At 51.1% G+C, this 17,604-nt stretch overlaps 2 protein-coding genes across 2 annotated transcripts in view; one reads left to right on the top strand and one right to left on the bottom strand.

Annotated features, from left to right (window-relative positions):
- Nucleotides 1–5,394, top strand: part of TNKS (tankyrase) — a 201,623-nt gene extending 196,229 nt beyond the window's left edge. The window contains exon 28 of the mRNA XM_069104958.1: nucleotides 498–5,394. Within this exon, the coding sequence (XP_068961059.1) occupies nucleotides 498–584 (87 nt within the window). The 3' untranslated portion in view covers nucleotides 585–5,394. The remainder of the gene's footprint in view (nucleotides 1–497) is intronic.
- Nucleotides 5,395–7,335: 1,941 nt separating this feature from the next.
- The window catches only part of DUSP4 (dual specificity phosphatase 4), a 12,047-nt gene continuing 1,778 nt past the window's right edge, over nucleotides 7,336–17,604 (bottom strand). The window contains exons 2-4 of the mRNA XM_069104957.1: nucleotides 12,979–13,121; nucleotides 12,286–12,505; nucleotides 7,336–11,275 (exon numbers count right to left, since the gene is read on the bottom strand). Of these exons, the coding sequence (XP_068961058.1) occupies nucleotides 10,884–11,275; nucleotides 12,286–12,505; nucleotides 12,979–13,121 (755 nt within the window). The 3' untranslated portion in view covers nucleotides 7,336–10,883. The remainder of the gene's footprint in view (nucleotides 11,276–12,285; nucleotides 12,506–12,978; nucleotides 13,122–17,604) is intronic.

Here is a 17,604-nt window from a genome sequence, read left to right as displayed (position 1 = left end):
AGATGCCAGCCAGCTCCCGAGGGAGAAGGATGGCCTCTGAGTGCAGTGAAACCGTGTTTTCTTTGTAGTTTTGGTAATGAGGGGATTTGTTTTGTGTGACTGCGCACATTGGTAATGTTTGGTGGGGGAGGGAGAGAATTTGGAACTGGGGCGAAAAGGATTTTTAAAGCCTCTGCACTTTAAAAAATTAAATAAACGAGAAAGGCTTATAGGAGGGCTTTTTGGGAAGGAAGCTAAAATCTGAGCTGTCACACTCTCTGGGGGGAGATAGCCAAATGGTTCAAGGGAAGCCTCTACCCTCTTTTTCTAACATAATGTCCAGGTGAGAGCAAGCTAACGAAAGGAGAGTGAGGATTCATTACTTTGGATGATCAGCATAGAAACCTGGCAGCCTGGGTGCGGTGCTGGTAGGGAGTGCCCGGGAGGACTGGGGCAGGCCTCCCTCCCCCCAGGGCGTGGTTCCCAGCCTTGATGTGTGTGTGTGTGCTTCTCCTTAGGCCTACCCGGAGTATCTGATCACGTACCAGATCATGAAGCCGGACGCCCCCGCCCAAACAGCCAGCACAGCAGAGCAGAAGACCTAGGGAAGCCCAGGCTGCGGCCGGATGGGACTGCATCACACGTGATTGTTCCCTAAAACCAAGACACCCTATAAAAATCCTGACAGCCTAGAAAACAGCCGTTTGTCGTTCCTAAAGCACCGCTCTATGAGGACTGGTCAGAGCAGCTGGTCCGTGCTCCAGGGCTCAGGTGGGCTCACACCCCGCACGACACGCACCAGCTCGGTGGACAGCCAGCCTGCTCGAGTCTGGACAGTCGCACTGCAGGCGGACCTGCTGGGGCTGCAGCCCACGCCCACGGAGCACACATTGGTAGAGACGCACCATCACCTATTTATTGTGGGGGGGCGGGGGGGCACTCTGAAAATGAGCCAGGACCTTCTTGAGAATATTTTGCACAGTCCAGATGCCTAAAGTCCTCAGCAGTGCAAGGCCAGCTTGTGTACTCACCAAGAAGGGTTTGGGTCCGATTCTTCTCGGGTTTCTGTTTTTATGTTCGCGCTTGGCATAGACTGCTTTGCTGTAAAAAACAAAATGAGCGTTTTCTTTTCCATCAGGCCTGTTTTCCAAGGGAAGGTACCAAAATCCATAGGCTTCAGGAGCCTGACCTGAGTTTACAGCCTCCCCAGGGGGGTAGAAAGTGGGAGACTGGCCCCTGCTGGTCCAAGTGCCGCTGTGTCTGCAGAGTCTGACCTGGGGAGGGGGCGGGCTGTGCACCAGTAGAATGCAGTGTGCAGAGGCCTCCTTGCCAAAAAGAGGAGGTGGAGGGCCTTCCGTATTAACAGGGAGGGGAGTCGCCTCTCTTAACCAAGAGACTTGGCGGGTGGAGGAAAAGCACATTCTAAACCGCCCGAACCCGGGAGCTGAGAAGAACGTCAAGCTTGAAGCCAGTGCAGGAGGCGGGGCATGTGTCCCCGTTTTTGCCCTCAAGTTTGAGGTTCATCTCAGTTCAGTTGTCCAGGAGGTTTGGAATATGCCTTCTTGGGGTGTTTCAGAGGTTCACTCGGTAGAGATGTCACTGGGATGAACTGATATTGGTGGCTCAGCTGGGTCTGGTCCCTTCCTTGCCTTATGTTTGCCCATGGCTTTTCACACCCTGGAAGCAGAAATGGCCAGCGTTGCATGGGAAGGCTAGAGTAGCTGTCCAAAGCATACCCTGGCAGCTGATTCCCCCGATAGTCACCCAGGGCAGCCTAAGGCCCAAAAGGTTGGAAACAGTCTACCTGGGTTTGAGCCCACTGCCAGCTAACCTGGGCATTTGGGGGCTCTAGGGGTGTCAGCAGGAGGGAGCACTGGGGCAGCTTCCCCCGGGGGGAGTGGGTGGGTCTTGGCTACTCTGGGCCTAGAACATGAAGGTACCAGCAGCCACAGAAGTAGAAGTTTGGCCTTTCCTTTCCGCCTTGTGATAGGAGTGTTCAGTAAATGAGGGGAAAGCTTCCATGCATAGTAGTTTTTCCTTACTGTGAGAAGTGCCCCTTACCTGCCCTCCCCATGTAGATCTGATTCCCCACATTAAACACAACCGTAGACCTCAGTGAAGCCATGGGGGTCATTAGCAAAGTGTCCGTGGGGAGGGATTCCAGAGGAAAGCCGACCTCTGGGTCTGTTAGTGGTTATGGGCCCCCCTGTGCTGATGGCATTATTGGGGGTGCTGGTTCACATTAACTCCTTAGAAGAAGGGAAGTTGGCCAGTCTTAGGCATCTGAAGCGGTGGGAAGGGGGCAGCGAGGAAGACCCTTGGACTAGCCCTTATCTGCTGGTGGTCGGAGTCTGCAGAAGCGAGGAACAGGGAGAGCACTTTGGGATGATCCTGTGTGAGGGCAGACTGGCCCTAAGATCTTCCTGCACTAGACCGCCCTTGGACTCAGATTGTACCCACAGGTTGGGACAAGTCTGACGCATTTGGAATGTCCATTTACAGCGGGGGAAACAGCCCTCAAAATGGTTACAAGTCACATATTAAATTTCAGAGTCAAGTGAATTTCCCTTCTCTTTGAAAAAAAACTAGCCATCTGGAGGTCATTGCTATAATCTATCTAAAACTTGCATCAGTTTGTCTTCTAAGGCAAATAGAAAAGAATGACAGAAAATGCAAAACTGTTGTGCTGACTAGGGCCTGGTCCCAATGGATCTGAGGGATGTGGCCTTGCTGCAGTGGATTCTTCTCCTTCCCCGGCCCAGAAAAGGACATTGTTCTGCTCCCCCCTTTGTTGGCATCATCCTCCATCACAGCAGGTGATAATTAGCCTTTCAAGCGAGTGAAATAGAATAATCACTCTAGGGAGTTTTCTTGGGTCGAGAGACCTTGCGCAGGAACCACAAATGAATATCAGCAGCCCTAACTCCAGGATATCCAAGGCAAAAAGAGGGGGTACAAAACAAAGGCCGAGGTCCCGTTATTCTCAGCATTCCATTGCTATAGAAACGTGTGTTTAACATTGTCTGCAGTTCCATTTCATCTCACCTCTCCCGTGAAGACTGTGGACACACTGTGGACTCTCCATGGTCCCCAGCGGCAGGATTCCTGTAAACTGCCTAGAAAGCAGGAATGATTTCTTCTAAGCACTTTCTCTAGTCTAGCCAGACCCCATTCCTCTCCCCAGCCATGATATCTACCTACCGTCTTTCTCTGCGTTAGGCTAAAGAGACTGTAAAAATAGAATCTTTCTGGCCGTCTGAGCCAACTCCCTTGACTGACCTAATATTGGATTTCATCTTTGAGATGTCCCACTGGTCCCAGTATATAAGGAAAGGGAATGGATTGTGGGTGGCCCTTAGGTTAAGTGTTGCCAGCTTTTTCATATGAACTCCTCATCAGAGCGTCATCAGGTGAAGGATTCCTGCGTTTCACGCTCGTTTGGGGATGCTGTAGAAGGCTCTCGTGTCACTGTACTCCAGTGAGCCAGAAGGCCCTCTGTGAGAGTGTTCCCTGCATCTCGTGCCAGTTCTTACTCTCTTCTTGCTCTCATATGACAGCCGCCTCTCACAGCCTGATAGAGTAGCGGGTGGCCTCCCTGGGCCTGTGTCCTTAGGATGAGAACCTGGCTCGTGAGGTTCACTGTCTCCCCGTGGTCTCCTGGTTTGTCATGGGCCTCCCACTCACTCAGAAGGAAGGGAACGGAAGCATGTACATACTGGGTAGGATTGCTGTTTTGTTCTGTAGAGTTGGTACCAGCTGGGGGGTATTCCAGAGGGCCGTTGTCAGCCCAGCCTTAGAGGGAGCTGTCTGGTGATGGCTCTCAGTTCATTTCCTTTCACATTGAGGGCTAACTTGGGATCCGTCTGTCAGGGGATTGGACTAGATGACCTCTCTGGTCTTTTCCACACTGAAGATTCTGTGGTTCTAAATCCAATGACACAACTGGGCATTTTGGGGGGACATGTTTCCTTCTGGGGCTGGGGAAGTGGGGCCAATGTACTTGTCATCTGGCCACACGCTATGTTTACTCTCCCAGGGTTTGAGAAAATGGTAGGACACAAAACCTCATCCCAGAATGAGACCCTGTAGGGTGTAAGGCTTAAACTGGCCCGTTCTAACTGATTTGAGATGGGTTCCCACAGTGAAGCTGAAGTGAAAGCCAGAAGACAGCTCTACAAACATTCGATGTTGCTAGGACCAGTACAGCCATAGGAAAGCCAGTAAGAAAGGACTTTGGAGACAAAGGATGCATTCAGATGTCTTGACTCTAACTGCGTTTCACAAAACATACTTTTGCTGGGCTCCAAATATTTTGGGTTTTTGAACCATCTCCCCAAGACCAAGGGTGGCACCAAGGGTCCTTTCCTGATTCGAGACCTTGTAGATAAAGGGCCATAAGACCAAAGGCAAGTTTTAGCATAAGGCACCATTGCTTAGGGTCAGTTTGCAAGAAAGGCCTTCCCTTCTGAGACCAGGACTCTGGAAGCTGATGGGATGCATACACACTGCATATCTCTGTGCTCTGCTCCGTGACTGGACCCATGGTTTCATCAGTGTGGGCGGGTACAGGCGGCAGCCCCCCACACAGGTCCCCCCTTCCTCTCATCTGTGGCTCCCAGTGCGGCCCTGTCACTGTCCGTCTCTCGTCTCAGATGCTTGCCTTTCCCCCTTCCCTGTTGTCTTGTCACGTCTTTAACACCGTTTCTCACTCATGCACAAGTTGTCCTTGGTAAATGTTGCAGGCTGCTTGCCACACATCGTGACGCTGGGTTACCAGTCGTGTCGGTTCTTCCAGGACCGTGGTGGTAGCACAGCTCAGATGGGGTCGGCAGCACCCACAGCTGAGCATCCAGAAAGTGCCGTGCGACCCCTTCGGTGCATTCATCTGTGAAGTGGTCTGTCCCTTTGGCTCTTGTCGTGACTCGTGATCCCGCTGTCCGGGTGGCGACACTTGGACTTGTTTACCTTTTAGCTAAATGATGTACTATTAGAAGAAAGTGGTGTGTTAGGCTTTTCCTTGGCAGCAGCGGCATGTGCCCAGTGGTGGTGTTTGTCTCGGTGTGCCCTGGGGCCTGGCCTGGGGCTTTTTGTTGTCTGTGTATTCAGTCTGTGTGACTCCCTGGTGGTTTTGGTTTTGGCCTCCTGGCCCTTGGCCAATGACCATGAAGGGATACTTCACGGGCATGCAGTCTTGTCACTTGGAGCTGCTGCAACAGCCACCTTCTTATTTTTTCCCCTCCCCAGCCCCTTCCTTCTTGCTCAAAGCGGATATCTGCCAAGGTAACCTCCCTGCCTGGCAGGTTTCTTTTTCAGACATGGTTGTGTTGATTTTAACTTGTAACTGCTTTGGCTTTATGTCTAACCTGCAGTACTTGTTATCATTTAATAACCAATAAAGACATTTTTGAAGCAGCACTGGTGTGTGTGTGGGGTAAATGCTGAATGGTTGGGAAGTTGTGAATGGGGGGTGCAAAGCAGCCCCCCACAGGTCAGTGGAGCTCAGTCCCACTTTTCACTGGCCCCTGCCGGTCCCTCTCCTGGCCAGTGATGACCCAGGAAGCTAAGGTTTGTAGGAAAACATGTTGGAGGTTCCGGAAGCTGAGGCAGTCACACTTCAGTCCGAGTCCACACAGGGAGCCCTGCAGCCTACCCTCTACCATTTTCACCAGCCCCAGGCCACCAGACAGATATGACTGTTTTCCAGACACAGTCCTGCTCCTCGATGCCTGGCCCTTATTGGTAATACCACTAAAGGAGGGGTGAATCTGGGTTGGCAAGAGGCTGCGGGAGGGTCTTCTCCACAGCTGGCCAATTCTCAGCTACGTGCAGGAGCTCTTGGACTCGGGCAGAGCTGACTCCCTTCCATTGCTAGCTTCCCTTCTGCTTTCTGTTACAGCCCAGTTATTGGTGAAGGAGATGGTGAGACAGAAGGTTCCACGAGCACAGCAACCCCACTGGCCCCTCTTCCGCAAAGATGCGAGATCCATGGGCTTAGTCCACCGCCATATTTTCAGGCTTTTCCAACCAGACCAGCCACGCCATCCTTCTTTGAGTGCAACTGTCCCGGTCCCTTAAAAACCTTCAGTCTGGAAGATTTAAAGAGGCTGAGGGTGGGGAACATCACAGACTCGTGGGATGTTATTACCAGGACAGAGATCATGTAAAAGCAAGAAGTCTTAGTCAACAGAATAAAAGAAAAATGTCACCGGGAAAAAATGGGTCTCAAAGAAATTTTGGCCAATGAAATTATTTCTTGGCTTGCCCTGCGATGGAGGCTAGAAACAAGCTGACCCAGGCTATTTATCAGATTGCTCTGGATCCTGCTGTCTGTGTGCCATGCAGTGCTGGCTCCTGTTATAAGGAGGGAGGGAAACAGGCATTAAGTGCTTTGGAGGCAGGTGCTGTTATCCCCATTATACAGATGAGTAAATGGAGGTGGAGGTTGATTGTCTAAGGTCACACAGCTAGTAAGTATCTGAGGCTGGATTTGAACCCAGGTCTGACTTGGGGCCCAATGCTCTGTCCGCTGCACTGCCTCGCTGCCTCTGTTAAAAGGAAGATTTGCTTCATGAGGTACAGACTGCCCATTGGAGGGTAGCACACATCTTTTAAGAAAATGAGGTCTGTTTCTGGGCTAACTTTGTAGGATCTGGAGACAGAATTACCTGGGAGTTAGAAAGTATACATAGTCATGACATCACTTCCTACACGTCAAAAATTTCCAGGCTAGGAGGGCTTTTAGAACATAGAATGTCAAGTCTAGAAAGGACATGAGAGCCTCTCTAATCTGCTGGCCAGAGAAAGAGCCAAAGATAGAAAGGGGGCTTCCCCAAGGCCTCTTACACAGAGTCTGTGAGAGTCTTATGAGTAGTCCCAGGCCTCCTGAACTTTGGAATAAAGAATTTCAGTGCCAACATGATCAAGAGTCTCAGAGGGCCTTAGCAATCATCAAGCCCAACCCCTTCATTTTACAAAAGTGGAAACTGAAGCAAAGTTAGCAGGCAGAATCTGAACCCAGGTCCTCTGGCCCTAGGTGGACTCCTTACCTGAATTGCATTTATTCAGTGTGAAAAGTTGGACATCCCAGAAAGGGCGTCTCTACACCCAGGCAACAAAGATGTCCTCCACAGTCGCCCGGCCCCACCCAGACAGTGTCACCAGCATCTCTTTAGGGAGCCATGTGGCTGTCTGTGCACGTGGATGAGAAAGTTGGAATTTCATACTGATCAGTCTGCAGTTCAAAATGGCGGCTCATGACTTCACACAGTGACTCGGGTAGCAGAGACAGGATTTGAACACAGATTCCCTCAGGTGGAGGGAGGGGAACTAGATGCAAAGTTCAGAAGCAGCCAGCACTGTTTGTTGGAAATGCATTTATTTTTCTTCAAATGGTCTTCTTCAAGCAATAAATAAAAACCACCAAGGAAACAGAAATGCCAAGCAGAAAACACAGCAGAACCCAAAGGAGATACATCACATAGGCACAGAGACACAAGACACACCAAGACACAGTCTTCCTTTGCAAGAAGTGGGAGGCTATTTACAAACTAAGGAGGAAAGTATTGCATGGCACCCTCCACTCTCCAGAAAGGCATTTTCCTTCTTGGCCTCCAGGAGGAAGAAGAGTGGGGGGGAGGGGATCCCTGGGTCTCTGGGATAGAGTCTCATTGGGCCCCAGCTCTATGGTCATCAAGGCTTTGAGCAATGTGAGCTTTCTGGCTCTTGTAGAATAGGATTAGCAGGGCTGGATTCCATACAAGTTAAGGACTTCCTTTGCTCAGCTCTCAATCTCTAGCCCCTTCTCCCCAGAAACTGGACCTGAGCCTCCCAGCTGACCCCCTCCCCAAACTATCCTTCCAAAGAGGACAAGAGAACACAACCTAGGGCTGTTACCCTGCCTGTGTCTCCACTCAGAGACCTAAAGCCTAGCACTTCCCAATGAAGGCATCCACCTGGAAGGATTAATAGCATTCATGATCTCTCCAGGAGAGATTCTATATTCAAAGGCTGTCTAGCCACCAAAAAGCCCAGAGGAAATGAAGCTGGCAGGATTTCTGCTGAGGACAGAACTGTCTCCACCTCAATGCCCAGAAGCCAGGGGCAAACCTTTTCCCTCTTGCACCTTAAGAGGTGAGTAAATCCTGAAAGGTGCCCCTCTGTGCCCATGTTCTGTCATCTGGGTCACAGGTCGTTGTAAGAACAGGAGCTGGGTGTTCAAGTGAGCCAGCCTACTGTGGTCTTCTGGTGGGGGCAGTGGTTTCCTAGGGGGCATCCTTGCCAGAAGACTTGAAGATGTTCCAAAAGGAATAACAACCACTATGCTGTTTACCTCACCTCCTGGTGAGCTGATTTCCACAACTAATACAGATTTCAGCATCTGCACAGCAACTTAGCATCTCAGGAGTCATCAGGAATGCTGAGTTTGTGACATAGTGAAGGGCTAGTCCTGGTCAGCCAGACCTGGGGTTAAGTTCTAGCATATCCTGGCTTTGTGACCCTGGGCAGTTCTCATGTCATACACAGTCATTTGTTTCTCACTTGGGAATTATTTTAAATGACACCAGAAAATGAATGAGATCTTGGGCAAATGAGGGAGGCTTACCTCCCTTGCCCCAGTCAGCCTACAGGTAGGTGTGAAGGCCAGTGGCATGTCCAGCAAAGGATGGCCAGGTCAGATGAGGCTGGGAGCTAGGCATTCATAGCCAGGAGAAAAGAAGGTTCGGGGAAAACATGTCAGTTGTCTTCAAAATTATTCATCATGTGGAAGAGATTAGTCTGATTCTGCTTGGCCCCAAAGGGCAGGACCAGGATGAACTGGTGAGGGGAGTTGTGAAGAGGCTGGTTTGTTTGCTCAATATGAGGGAAAACATCTTAACGTTAACAGGAGCTTCCTGGATTCATTCCAAAAAGGGATTGTTAGGTCTAGAATTTCACAAAGTGGAACAGGCCACTTTGGAAAGCAGTGAGTTTCCCATTGGTGAAAAGCTTCAAGTGGAGACAGAATGGCCATTTTTCTAGGATGTGGCAGGGAAAAATTCCTTTTCAGAGTCAGATTGGAATAAATGAATTCTGAGGGTCCTCATTTGTCCATCCTGTGGACCTATGAACCAAGCATGAACAAAAGGATCCATTCATCTAGGACAGCTTATTCATGGAATTGGGAAGGGAAAAGGTAAAAGGAGAGACCACTGTGTGTGTTATGGTGAGATGGATGAGTGAGTCCTTTAGAGTCACTTGAAGTATCTGGCCAGAACAGGCAGAGGGCAGCTCTGGCCAATGTTCACCCTCATCAGCTCCTTCTTTCCCTCCTCTCCCTGGCTATCCTGCTGCAGCTTCTCCAGCTGCTGAGCCCACCACACAAAGGAAGAGCTCAGAACTCGGGCCTCTGAAGACCGAACTGTCTCCTGGGCATCAGAGGAAAGAGCAGACCGGCTGTCCGAATGCTTCTCCTCCCAAAGGCTGCGCTGTCCAGCACAGAACCAGAAGCAGGCCGCCACGGGACAGGAGTCTAGCAAGAACTCCCTGGGGGTCTGTGGGCACTGCCTTCTAAAGGGAGAACAGCACATCATGGGAGCAAGCCTAGTTAGCCAGTGCATCATTCAGCTGCTCCCAGAAGGGACAAGAAACATAAGCTCATCTGGAGACAAGAATCCAGCTCCCTCCAGCCAGGACCCACAGAAGCGCCCGGCCACAGCACGAGAGCAGAAACAGCTGGTAGCCTTTCAAGAGAGGGACTGACTTCACAAGGGACCATGTTGGGTCCCAGGACTGGGGTGTGTGCAGTGAGCGCTCGAAGGGCTTCTCCTTGAGCCAGCCCACACGATAACCATCTGTGTTGGCACAGGGCGAGATGGAGGGTCGATTCATCCTAGCCAAGGGCTTTCAAAGAGTCTGCCCACCAGGCAGGATTATGGCACCTGTTGGCCCTTAGGAACATCTCGGTAACCTAAGGCCAGGTGTGCCCATACAGGGATAGCGCATCTCCCTGGAATCTAAGAAGGGAAGGAGTTCAAGACATGATCCAGCCTGCCCACCAGAAGCCAGGGACCATTCTTTCCATTGCCGCCAGCACCCGGGGTACATGGAAGGGGGAGCAGGCCCCAACCACTACGTCCACACAAGCTGGGTTTTTAAGAGCTCCCCTTGGCTCGATGTCCCCACCCGTGCCCATCTGCACTGTCAGGCACGTTCCCCCTCGCTGAGCCTCGGCTGGCAGAACTTTCATACTCTGGGGAAGCAAGTTCCTTCTTATATTTCTGTTATTTGTTACCACGATTCACCGTCTATGATTTCTGGAATAAAATGATGCTCTCCTAGGGCACTTTTAAACACAGTGATGCAGCCACGAAAGGGGCCATCAATGCGCTGCCGCAGGCCCTGGTGGAACTTAGGGAGGGACCTGGACCATGCACACCTCCCAGCCATCAGAGCTTCACAAAGGTTCTTAAGACATTTCTGTTGGAAGGGAAGGCTGCGCTGTCTGGCCAGCTCCACCAGCCAGCTGAGACGCGCCCTCCGCTGCTGGGCGCTGGGCCTTTACTGCTGTCTTATTGCCAGGCAGCGGGTTGAACCCGGTCGGCCGGCGGGGGGGGAGGGGGGGGGAGGCAGGAAAGAGAAGGGCCACAGGGACCTGGCCATCGGAGAGAGGCCCTTTGCTGGGCAAGAGGAAGCAGCATCCCCCGTCGGGGAAGAGACCTCGAAGCCCCAGCTCACACAGGAGTCGAGGGGTCAAGCCAGGCTCTGAAATGCAGCCTGTGACAGCCCCGCACTTAGGAAGAGCCTGGCTAAGAGCAGGCGCCTAATAAATGCATAGTGACTGCTGGGCAGGTGCCCCAGCCCAGAAGCAGACTCTCTGGTGGGGTCTCTTCCCACTCTGGCAGCCCAGGCAGCCCCCGCACTGGGTCCTAGCAGCTGGGGGAAGTGGTGATGGGGCTGGGAAGGTAGGGGAGGCTGCTGGGGGCCGACACCGGGAAGCTGAAGACCAGCTGAGTCGAGGAGGGGGAGGCCTTGGCCGACTCCCTGCGCGGCACCGTCTCCCCGACGGGCACCGTCCCCGGGGGGCTGGCGGCCTCCGCGGCACAGGACGTGGCCAGCACCTGGGATTCAAACTGCAGCAGCTGCCCCATGAAGCTGAAGTTGGGCGAGATGACACTTCGTCGCTGCTTGACAAACTCAAAAGCCGCCTCCAGCCTCACCTTCTTCTTCATCATCAGGTAGGCCAGGCAGATGGTGGCAGAACGAGAGATCCCGGCCTGGCAGTGCACCAGCACCCGCCCCTGGCGGGCTTGGACCGAGTCTATGGGAGGAGGGAGGACGGGGAGGGGAATAGAGGGAAGGAAGAGGGAGGAAGCAAGAGGAGAGGGTAGGAGGAGGGAAGAGGGAATAAGGAAGTGGGAAGAGAGAAGGAAAGGGAGGAGAGGAGAGAAAAGGAGGAAAGGAAGGGAGAAGAAAGACCCGGGATGAAGAGGGAGGGAGGGGAGAAGAAGGGAAAGAAGGAAGAGGGAGGGAGAAGGAAGGAAAATGTGAGGAGGAGGAGGGGAAAAGGGAGGGAAGGAGGACAAAGAGATGGAGGGAAGATGGAAGAAAGAGGGGTAGAGAGAGGGAAGGAAGGAGAAAGGAAGAAACAGGTTCAGCCAAGCTAAAGCCATCAGCTCCCTGGGCCTCTGTCTCCCACCTCTGAGAGGTCCCCCCTCCAGTGTGGGCTCCAGTTTTCACCTTCCACAGGATTCCTGGTGCTGGCCCAGAGTGACACCTGGACTGACTGACCCTACATCCACACATCTGCCACCCCATCATCCAGTTCAAGGACTGGCCAACTGGGCCCACAGACAAATCTTAGAATGAGCCTGGGAAGCTCCGAGTGCTGTCTGGAAGTTTCTTGGTTTAAAAACCAGTTTTAGCTTACAGTCTGGACAGAGCCAGGCAGGAAAGCAGACAAAAACAGGGGCTGGCTTTGGCCTGCAAGCCACAGTCTGCTGACCCCTGACCTAGGACAGGGGTAGGACTCAGAGCCTGCAAGAGGACAGGATGGATCAGAGCTGACACTGGAACCCAGGTCTCCCAATTCTGCCCCCAGAACCTTTTCACTCTCCAAGTATCCCAGATCAGCAAAGGGGAGGAAAAACACCCACCAGCTCCTGGTCACCCCATGGTGGGGACAGGAAATCTAAGTGGGGGGGGGTGTCCTGATGACAAAGGGGGTCTGTGCTGATGGGGGGAGCCCTCCCGGCTTCTCCTCTGGCCTTCCATGGGGTCCCAGAGAGACCTCACACACACATACAGCTCCCAGTCAACCAACCAACATACCAATGAACTCGATGGCGTCCATGAACCAGGAACCAATGTCTGCTTTGTGGTTATCTTCCACAGGAATGCACTTATACTGGTAATGGGCCTCAAAGTGGTTCGGGCAGTCCAAGGAGACATTCAGCAGTGCAGTGATGCCTAGGGTGTCCAGTGTGTCCCTTCGGGCCGCGTGCTGGGCACTGCCCAAGTAAAGGAAGGGAAGGATCTCGACAGGCCCGCCCTGTGCAAGGCAGGAGACAGATGTCAAGAGGGCAGGGGAGAAAAGGGGAGAGACATGGGTCCAGGGAGGAAATGGCCACAGTCTGAGGGATGGGAAATGGTAGGCTCTAATACCTGGCCCATCCCCATTCCTAAACTGGCCTTTCTCCTAAGATAAGAGGAGCTGGGAGAAACTTTGGTGCTTGGAGCCATCCAGCCCACTCAAGAGGAAAGGAACAACCTTGCTTTAATTGTGAAGTCAATCAGTCTACCAATCTACTCAGTGTCAGGCACCCCAAAAGAAGCCACCTTATCTGGCCCGGCCCAGCCCAATTCCCAGCCACTTTCTGTGTGTACCCCCTTCCCCACCCGCCCATGCCTCTCCCCACTTTCCAGCTCTCCTTAGCTGTTGTCTTCTTGCCAATTCCAGTCCCCACTGGTCTCCTGAGAGGGACCCCTCCAAGAACAGGGCTTTTTAAACACCCCCAAATGTACCTGGTCATGCAGTGGGGTGCCACAGGAACTGGAGGCTGGCTCAGGAGGCCCCGGGATGGTGGTGGGAATGGGGGAGGAAATAGCCACAGACTTGGCTTGGGAACAGAATTCTGGGTACTCAGAAGAAAATTTCTCATAACCACCTGCAAGGGAGATTCAAGAGGTCAGTGGTGAGGGGCTGGAGGCAGGAGATTTGAGAGCCTCCTGGAATGAGAACCCATGCCAGACAAACTGGACCTCCATCTGCCCCTACTCCCACCCCACCCTCTCGATCTGTTTGGTCATGCCATCCTTTATCCCTAGAATGCAATCTTGCTCCCCACCACCCTAATCCCCATCTTCTGTGGTCCCTTCTTAATTCCATTTCCCTTCTTCCTCCAGCCCCTTTTCATCTCCTATCACAGTCATGTACAAGTGACTCTAAACTCCCTGACAGCAAACCTGGCCTCTGTGTGCCTCCCCCTACTCCCAGAATATTAGATCCTTGCACACCACAATGCTTCATGTCAGGGAATTGAGTAGTGGCTAGAGAGCCCCTCCCTTGGCCTCAGTTTCCATTTCTGTAGAATGAGGTGGTAGTTAATTTTAGACCTGTGCTCCTCATCCTTCCTGCTGTACCCCTCTATGCACCTCCCCCCACCCTTAGGAAGGTCCCATGCTGTTGATAATTCTCTGACTTGACCCAGGAAAAGAATGAACAGACACACATACAGTGCACTCCCAAGTTCCCATGGTGATGTGATGCCCCCCAAGTACACACAGCCTCCCCCTGACAAGGACATTATCTATTTATCTGAGAGGGTCTGACCAGGCAGCATCCTACTTGGTGTATGTGGGGAGGGGAATGTTAAGGATAGACTAGAACAGGACAAATTTTATCTCCCTCCCCTCCCTGATGTCCCATGACCTCCCATCCCTTTTTCAATTTCTCTGTCAAGGGAGGCACCATTCTTTTAGATATCCACATTTCCAAACAGGCTGCCATCCTTGTCTCACTCCCATGCTCACTCACCCCACACAGTCACAATCAGCTGTCAGATCTCGTTGTTTCTGTCTCCACAACATGCCTTTCATGGCATAAGCCGTCTCTCACCATTGGCTTCTAATTGGTCTCCTGTCTCAAGTCGCCATCTTTTACATAGCTACCAAAGTGACCTTCCTAAAGTGCACATCTGGCTGTCATTCCTCTCCTCAGTAAACTCTGTTAGCCCCCTATTACCTCCAGAAACAAGTCCTCTCCTTGGCATTTAAGCCGCTACACCTGGCCCCTTCTTACCTTTCTAGCTTTCTCACACTTTACACCCCTCCACTCACTCTAGGATCCAGCCATATTAACCCACTCAGTGTTCTTGCAGCTGTGATGCCCCATCTCTCATCTCCAAGTCATTGTCCAAGCCTCGCGCCTTCTCTCTCCCTCCTGGCTTGCTTCGAGGCTTAGATCCAGCTCCACCTGGTGCATAAGGCCTTTCCTGCCCTCCCCCAAGCCCTGGAGCTTTCTGCTGCCCACAGCTCCCTTGTTATGAATTTGTATAAGTCTTGTATATATCGAAATATCTACATGGATGTTGAGTTTCGGGGGGAAGGCACTAGCTCTTCTTGGCTTTTGTATCCCCAGCACCTAGGACACAGCAGACACTTAATGCTTTATTTACTGATGATTCTACAATCCTTTCTCAGTCCCCACTTTCTCCTCCAGGTTCTTGATACTGTATGGAAACCACTTTGCAAACTGTAAAGTCTCGTGCACACATCAGGTATTCCCATCATCCCTGGGGCCCAAGAAAGCTCCATTCACATGGAACAAGCTTGGGTTATTCTTTTTAATGAGTGGCTGAATGGTCTGTGATTATGACAATAGCTTGTATTGATATGGTACTTTTCACCACGAGTTCAATGAGCAATTTCCTCACAAGAGTTCTGTGTGCTTGGCAATGCCAGTTGCATTGTCCCCATTTGACAGCTGAGGAAATTAAGACTGCAAAGGGAAAGTGACCTAGGCACCAGTGTCCAATAAGGAGTATCTAAGCCATGCTCCAATTCAGCTCTCCCAAATCTAGCACTTGCCAAGAGTTCTTGCTTGTCTTCCAAGACATCTCTCCCAGAAGCTGTGGCCATTTTGTGGTGGCGAGCCAGTGAGAACCATTCCATCCCACTACCACTAAAGGCAACTGTTGGTCACAGTCAGCATAAGGTCAAGAGGCTGAGGAGGGTGAGCTCCATCATCACCCCTTCTGACCACAGGCCAGGAGGACTTGCTTGGGATAAGGGAGCTGCCCATAGACCTGTGAGCTGAGGGTGTCTGGCTGATCAGATGTCTAGTCCTTCTGCCTGATTCTTTAATACCCCTCTAGAAGCTGCCCTTCCCAGCCATATTCTATCCTGCCAAGCCTTGTCCAAGCTGGTATCCTCAGCACACCAGAGGCCTTAGAAAGAGATTCGGAGAAGTCAATTTTAGTTCTAAAAATTTACTGCTCAGTTGGACTTGTGTGTTCTAGATGAACTCTTAGGGCTTTGCCCAGCCCTAAATCCTGTAACTATGATCTGGTCCAGCACTTCTTAACCTAAGGACCCAGGAGTCTTTGGATAAATTTCAGGAGGTTCATGAATGTGAAGAGGCAGGAGGAGGAAACCGCATCTTAATTTCAATATAGCTGTTTCATTTTTGCTGCTGTGTATTCCATTTCCGAGAAGGGACCCACAGGATTCACCCTGACTCCCAAAGGTGGCCAGGACACAAAAAGGGCTAGTCCTGATCTGGTCCATCCTCCCCAACAGTAGCTGCCTCCTACCTACACCAGATAGTATGATGCCTAGTCATCCCTGCCCAGACAACGGTACGATAACATCAGATCCCAACCAAGCGTAGTCAAGTCTTAGCAGAACCGAAACTATATCATAGAAAGAAGGCACCCTGCCAAGTTTCTGGAGCCAACATTCAGCACACGTTTAACGAATGGGCAGCATATTCTGTGTGCCCATTCCCTGTTTACATGTTTGCTTTCATTCTGACTGTATCTGAGCATCATCATTCTGTTCTTATAAGAGCTGACTTTGTCATGTTGGTTGATGGGCAAACATGTGGTGCATGTCCAAAAAATGTGCTCATCAGAAGTACTTATGATGGAAAGAAGTGGCTAGGTTTCATAGCAAGAGGAAGAAATAGCAGAGGGCATCACAACCTGAACAGCAAGGCGATCAGCACCTTGGGCAGCTCCCTCTGGGACATGTTTGGGAAGGGAGCAGAAAGCCTTCACAACCACCCCAAGATCTTGGCTCTGGTGAATGCAGGATCTAAGTCAGTCATGCTAGTGGTGATAGACTTGGGCAAAGGGAAGGAGAAGACAGGAAAGGCTAGGGTCAAGACTCCATCCTGGTCTTTTAAACTTCTGTTCTAGCCAGGGAGAGAGACAATTTCTGGGTAACATGGTAACCGCTGGGGCTCTCTCCCATGCCTATATCAGTCCTTAGCCCTTTCATTCTTACAAGCTAGTGAGGTTTCAAAAAGTCCTATTTAAATTTCACTAGGGAAAAAGGTCAAATGATTAAAGAGATGGTTGGTGAATGTCTAGAAAGGCAAGCAGTAAGTACAAAAATCATCCAGCTTGCTCAAGCCAACCTTGGCAAACCAACCTCATTTCCTTTGTTAATAGGGCTATTATACTTGTTGATGAGGGGGCTTTCTATAATAAAATAATGAAAGTATACCATAACGTTTGACAAAGGATTTCATTTCTTGTGCAGAAGAAAGGAAAGAAGTCGTCCAGAAATCCTGGCACAGTGTACCTGGAATCAGCAATACTCTTCTTCCTGAATTTAAATCTGGCCTCTGATGCTTACTAGCTGTATGACCCTGGGCAAGTCACTTAACCCTGTTTGCCTCAGTTCCTCAACTGTGTGAAATAAACTGGAGAAGGAAATGCCAAACCACTCACTCCAGTATCTATGCCAAGAAAACCCCAAATGGAGTCAGAGTCAGACAGGACTGAACAACAAAACCATCCTAGAAAGTCTCCGGGTCTGTTTCCTCACCTATAAAAAGTGGAGGTCAGACCGGATGGCCCCTGAGGCCCTTTCCATCTAGCTCTATAAATCCAGGATCCTATAAATATTAATGTTCCCATCGAATAGCTGGGGGGGGGGGGGCCCCCCACCAGTGAAACCCTATGCAATTGCCGGTCTCTAAACAGTGGTGTCCAACTCAAAATGGAAATAAAGGGCATTAAACCACACACGTTATTTTTGTTTATTTTGTTAAATATTTCCCAATTACATTTTAATCTGGTCTGGACCAGCCTTGGGAGTTTTGCAGGCCAAGGAGCCTACTGTTGAGATTGACACCTCTGCTCTAAAACCATCAGTAAACTACGAAAGACTTTGAGCAGCTGTCTCCAGACAAAGCTCCAAAGAATACCCCATTGCCAACAGCAGTTTGTTCTCTCCCTTCCTCTCCCTCTGTCCCTCCCTCTCCCTGTCCCTCCCTCTCCCTCTTTCCCTCTCTCCATTCCTCTCCCTCCCTCTTTCTCCTGGGCTCTATACCCTCACCAGCAGGAAAGAATGCAGATTGCTGGGAAAAAAAAAAAAAAGTAATAATCCACCCCAGTCGGACCCAAGCCCTCTTGGAATGGC

This window comes from Petaurus breviceps, unplaced genomic scaffold (assembly GCF_028583685.1).
Source record: "Petaurus breviceps papuanus isolate PSGF00001 unplaced genomic scaffold, PetGlider_PUasm1.0 689, whole genome shotgun sequence".
Classification (NCBI taxonomy): domain Eukaryota; kingdom Metazoa; phylum Chordata; class Mammalia; order Diprotodontia; family Petauridae; genus Petaurus; species Petaurus breviceps.
This window is presented reverse-complemented; position numbering and strand designations above follow the sequence as displayed.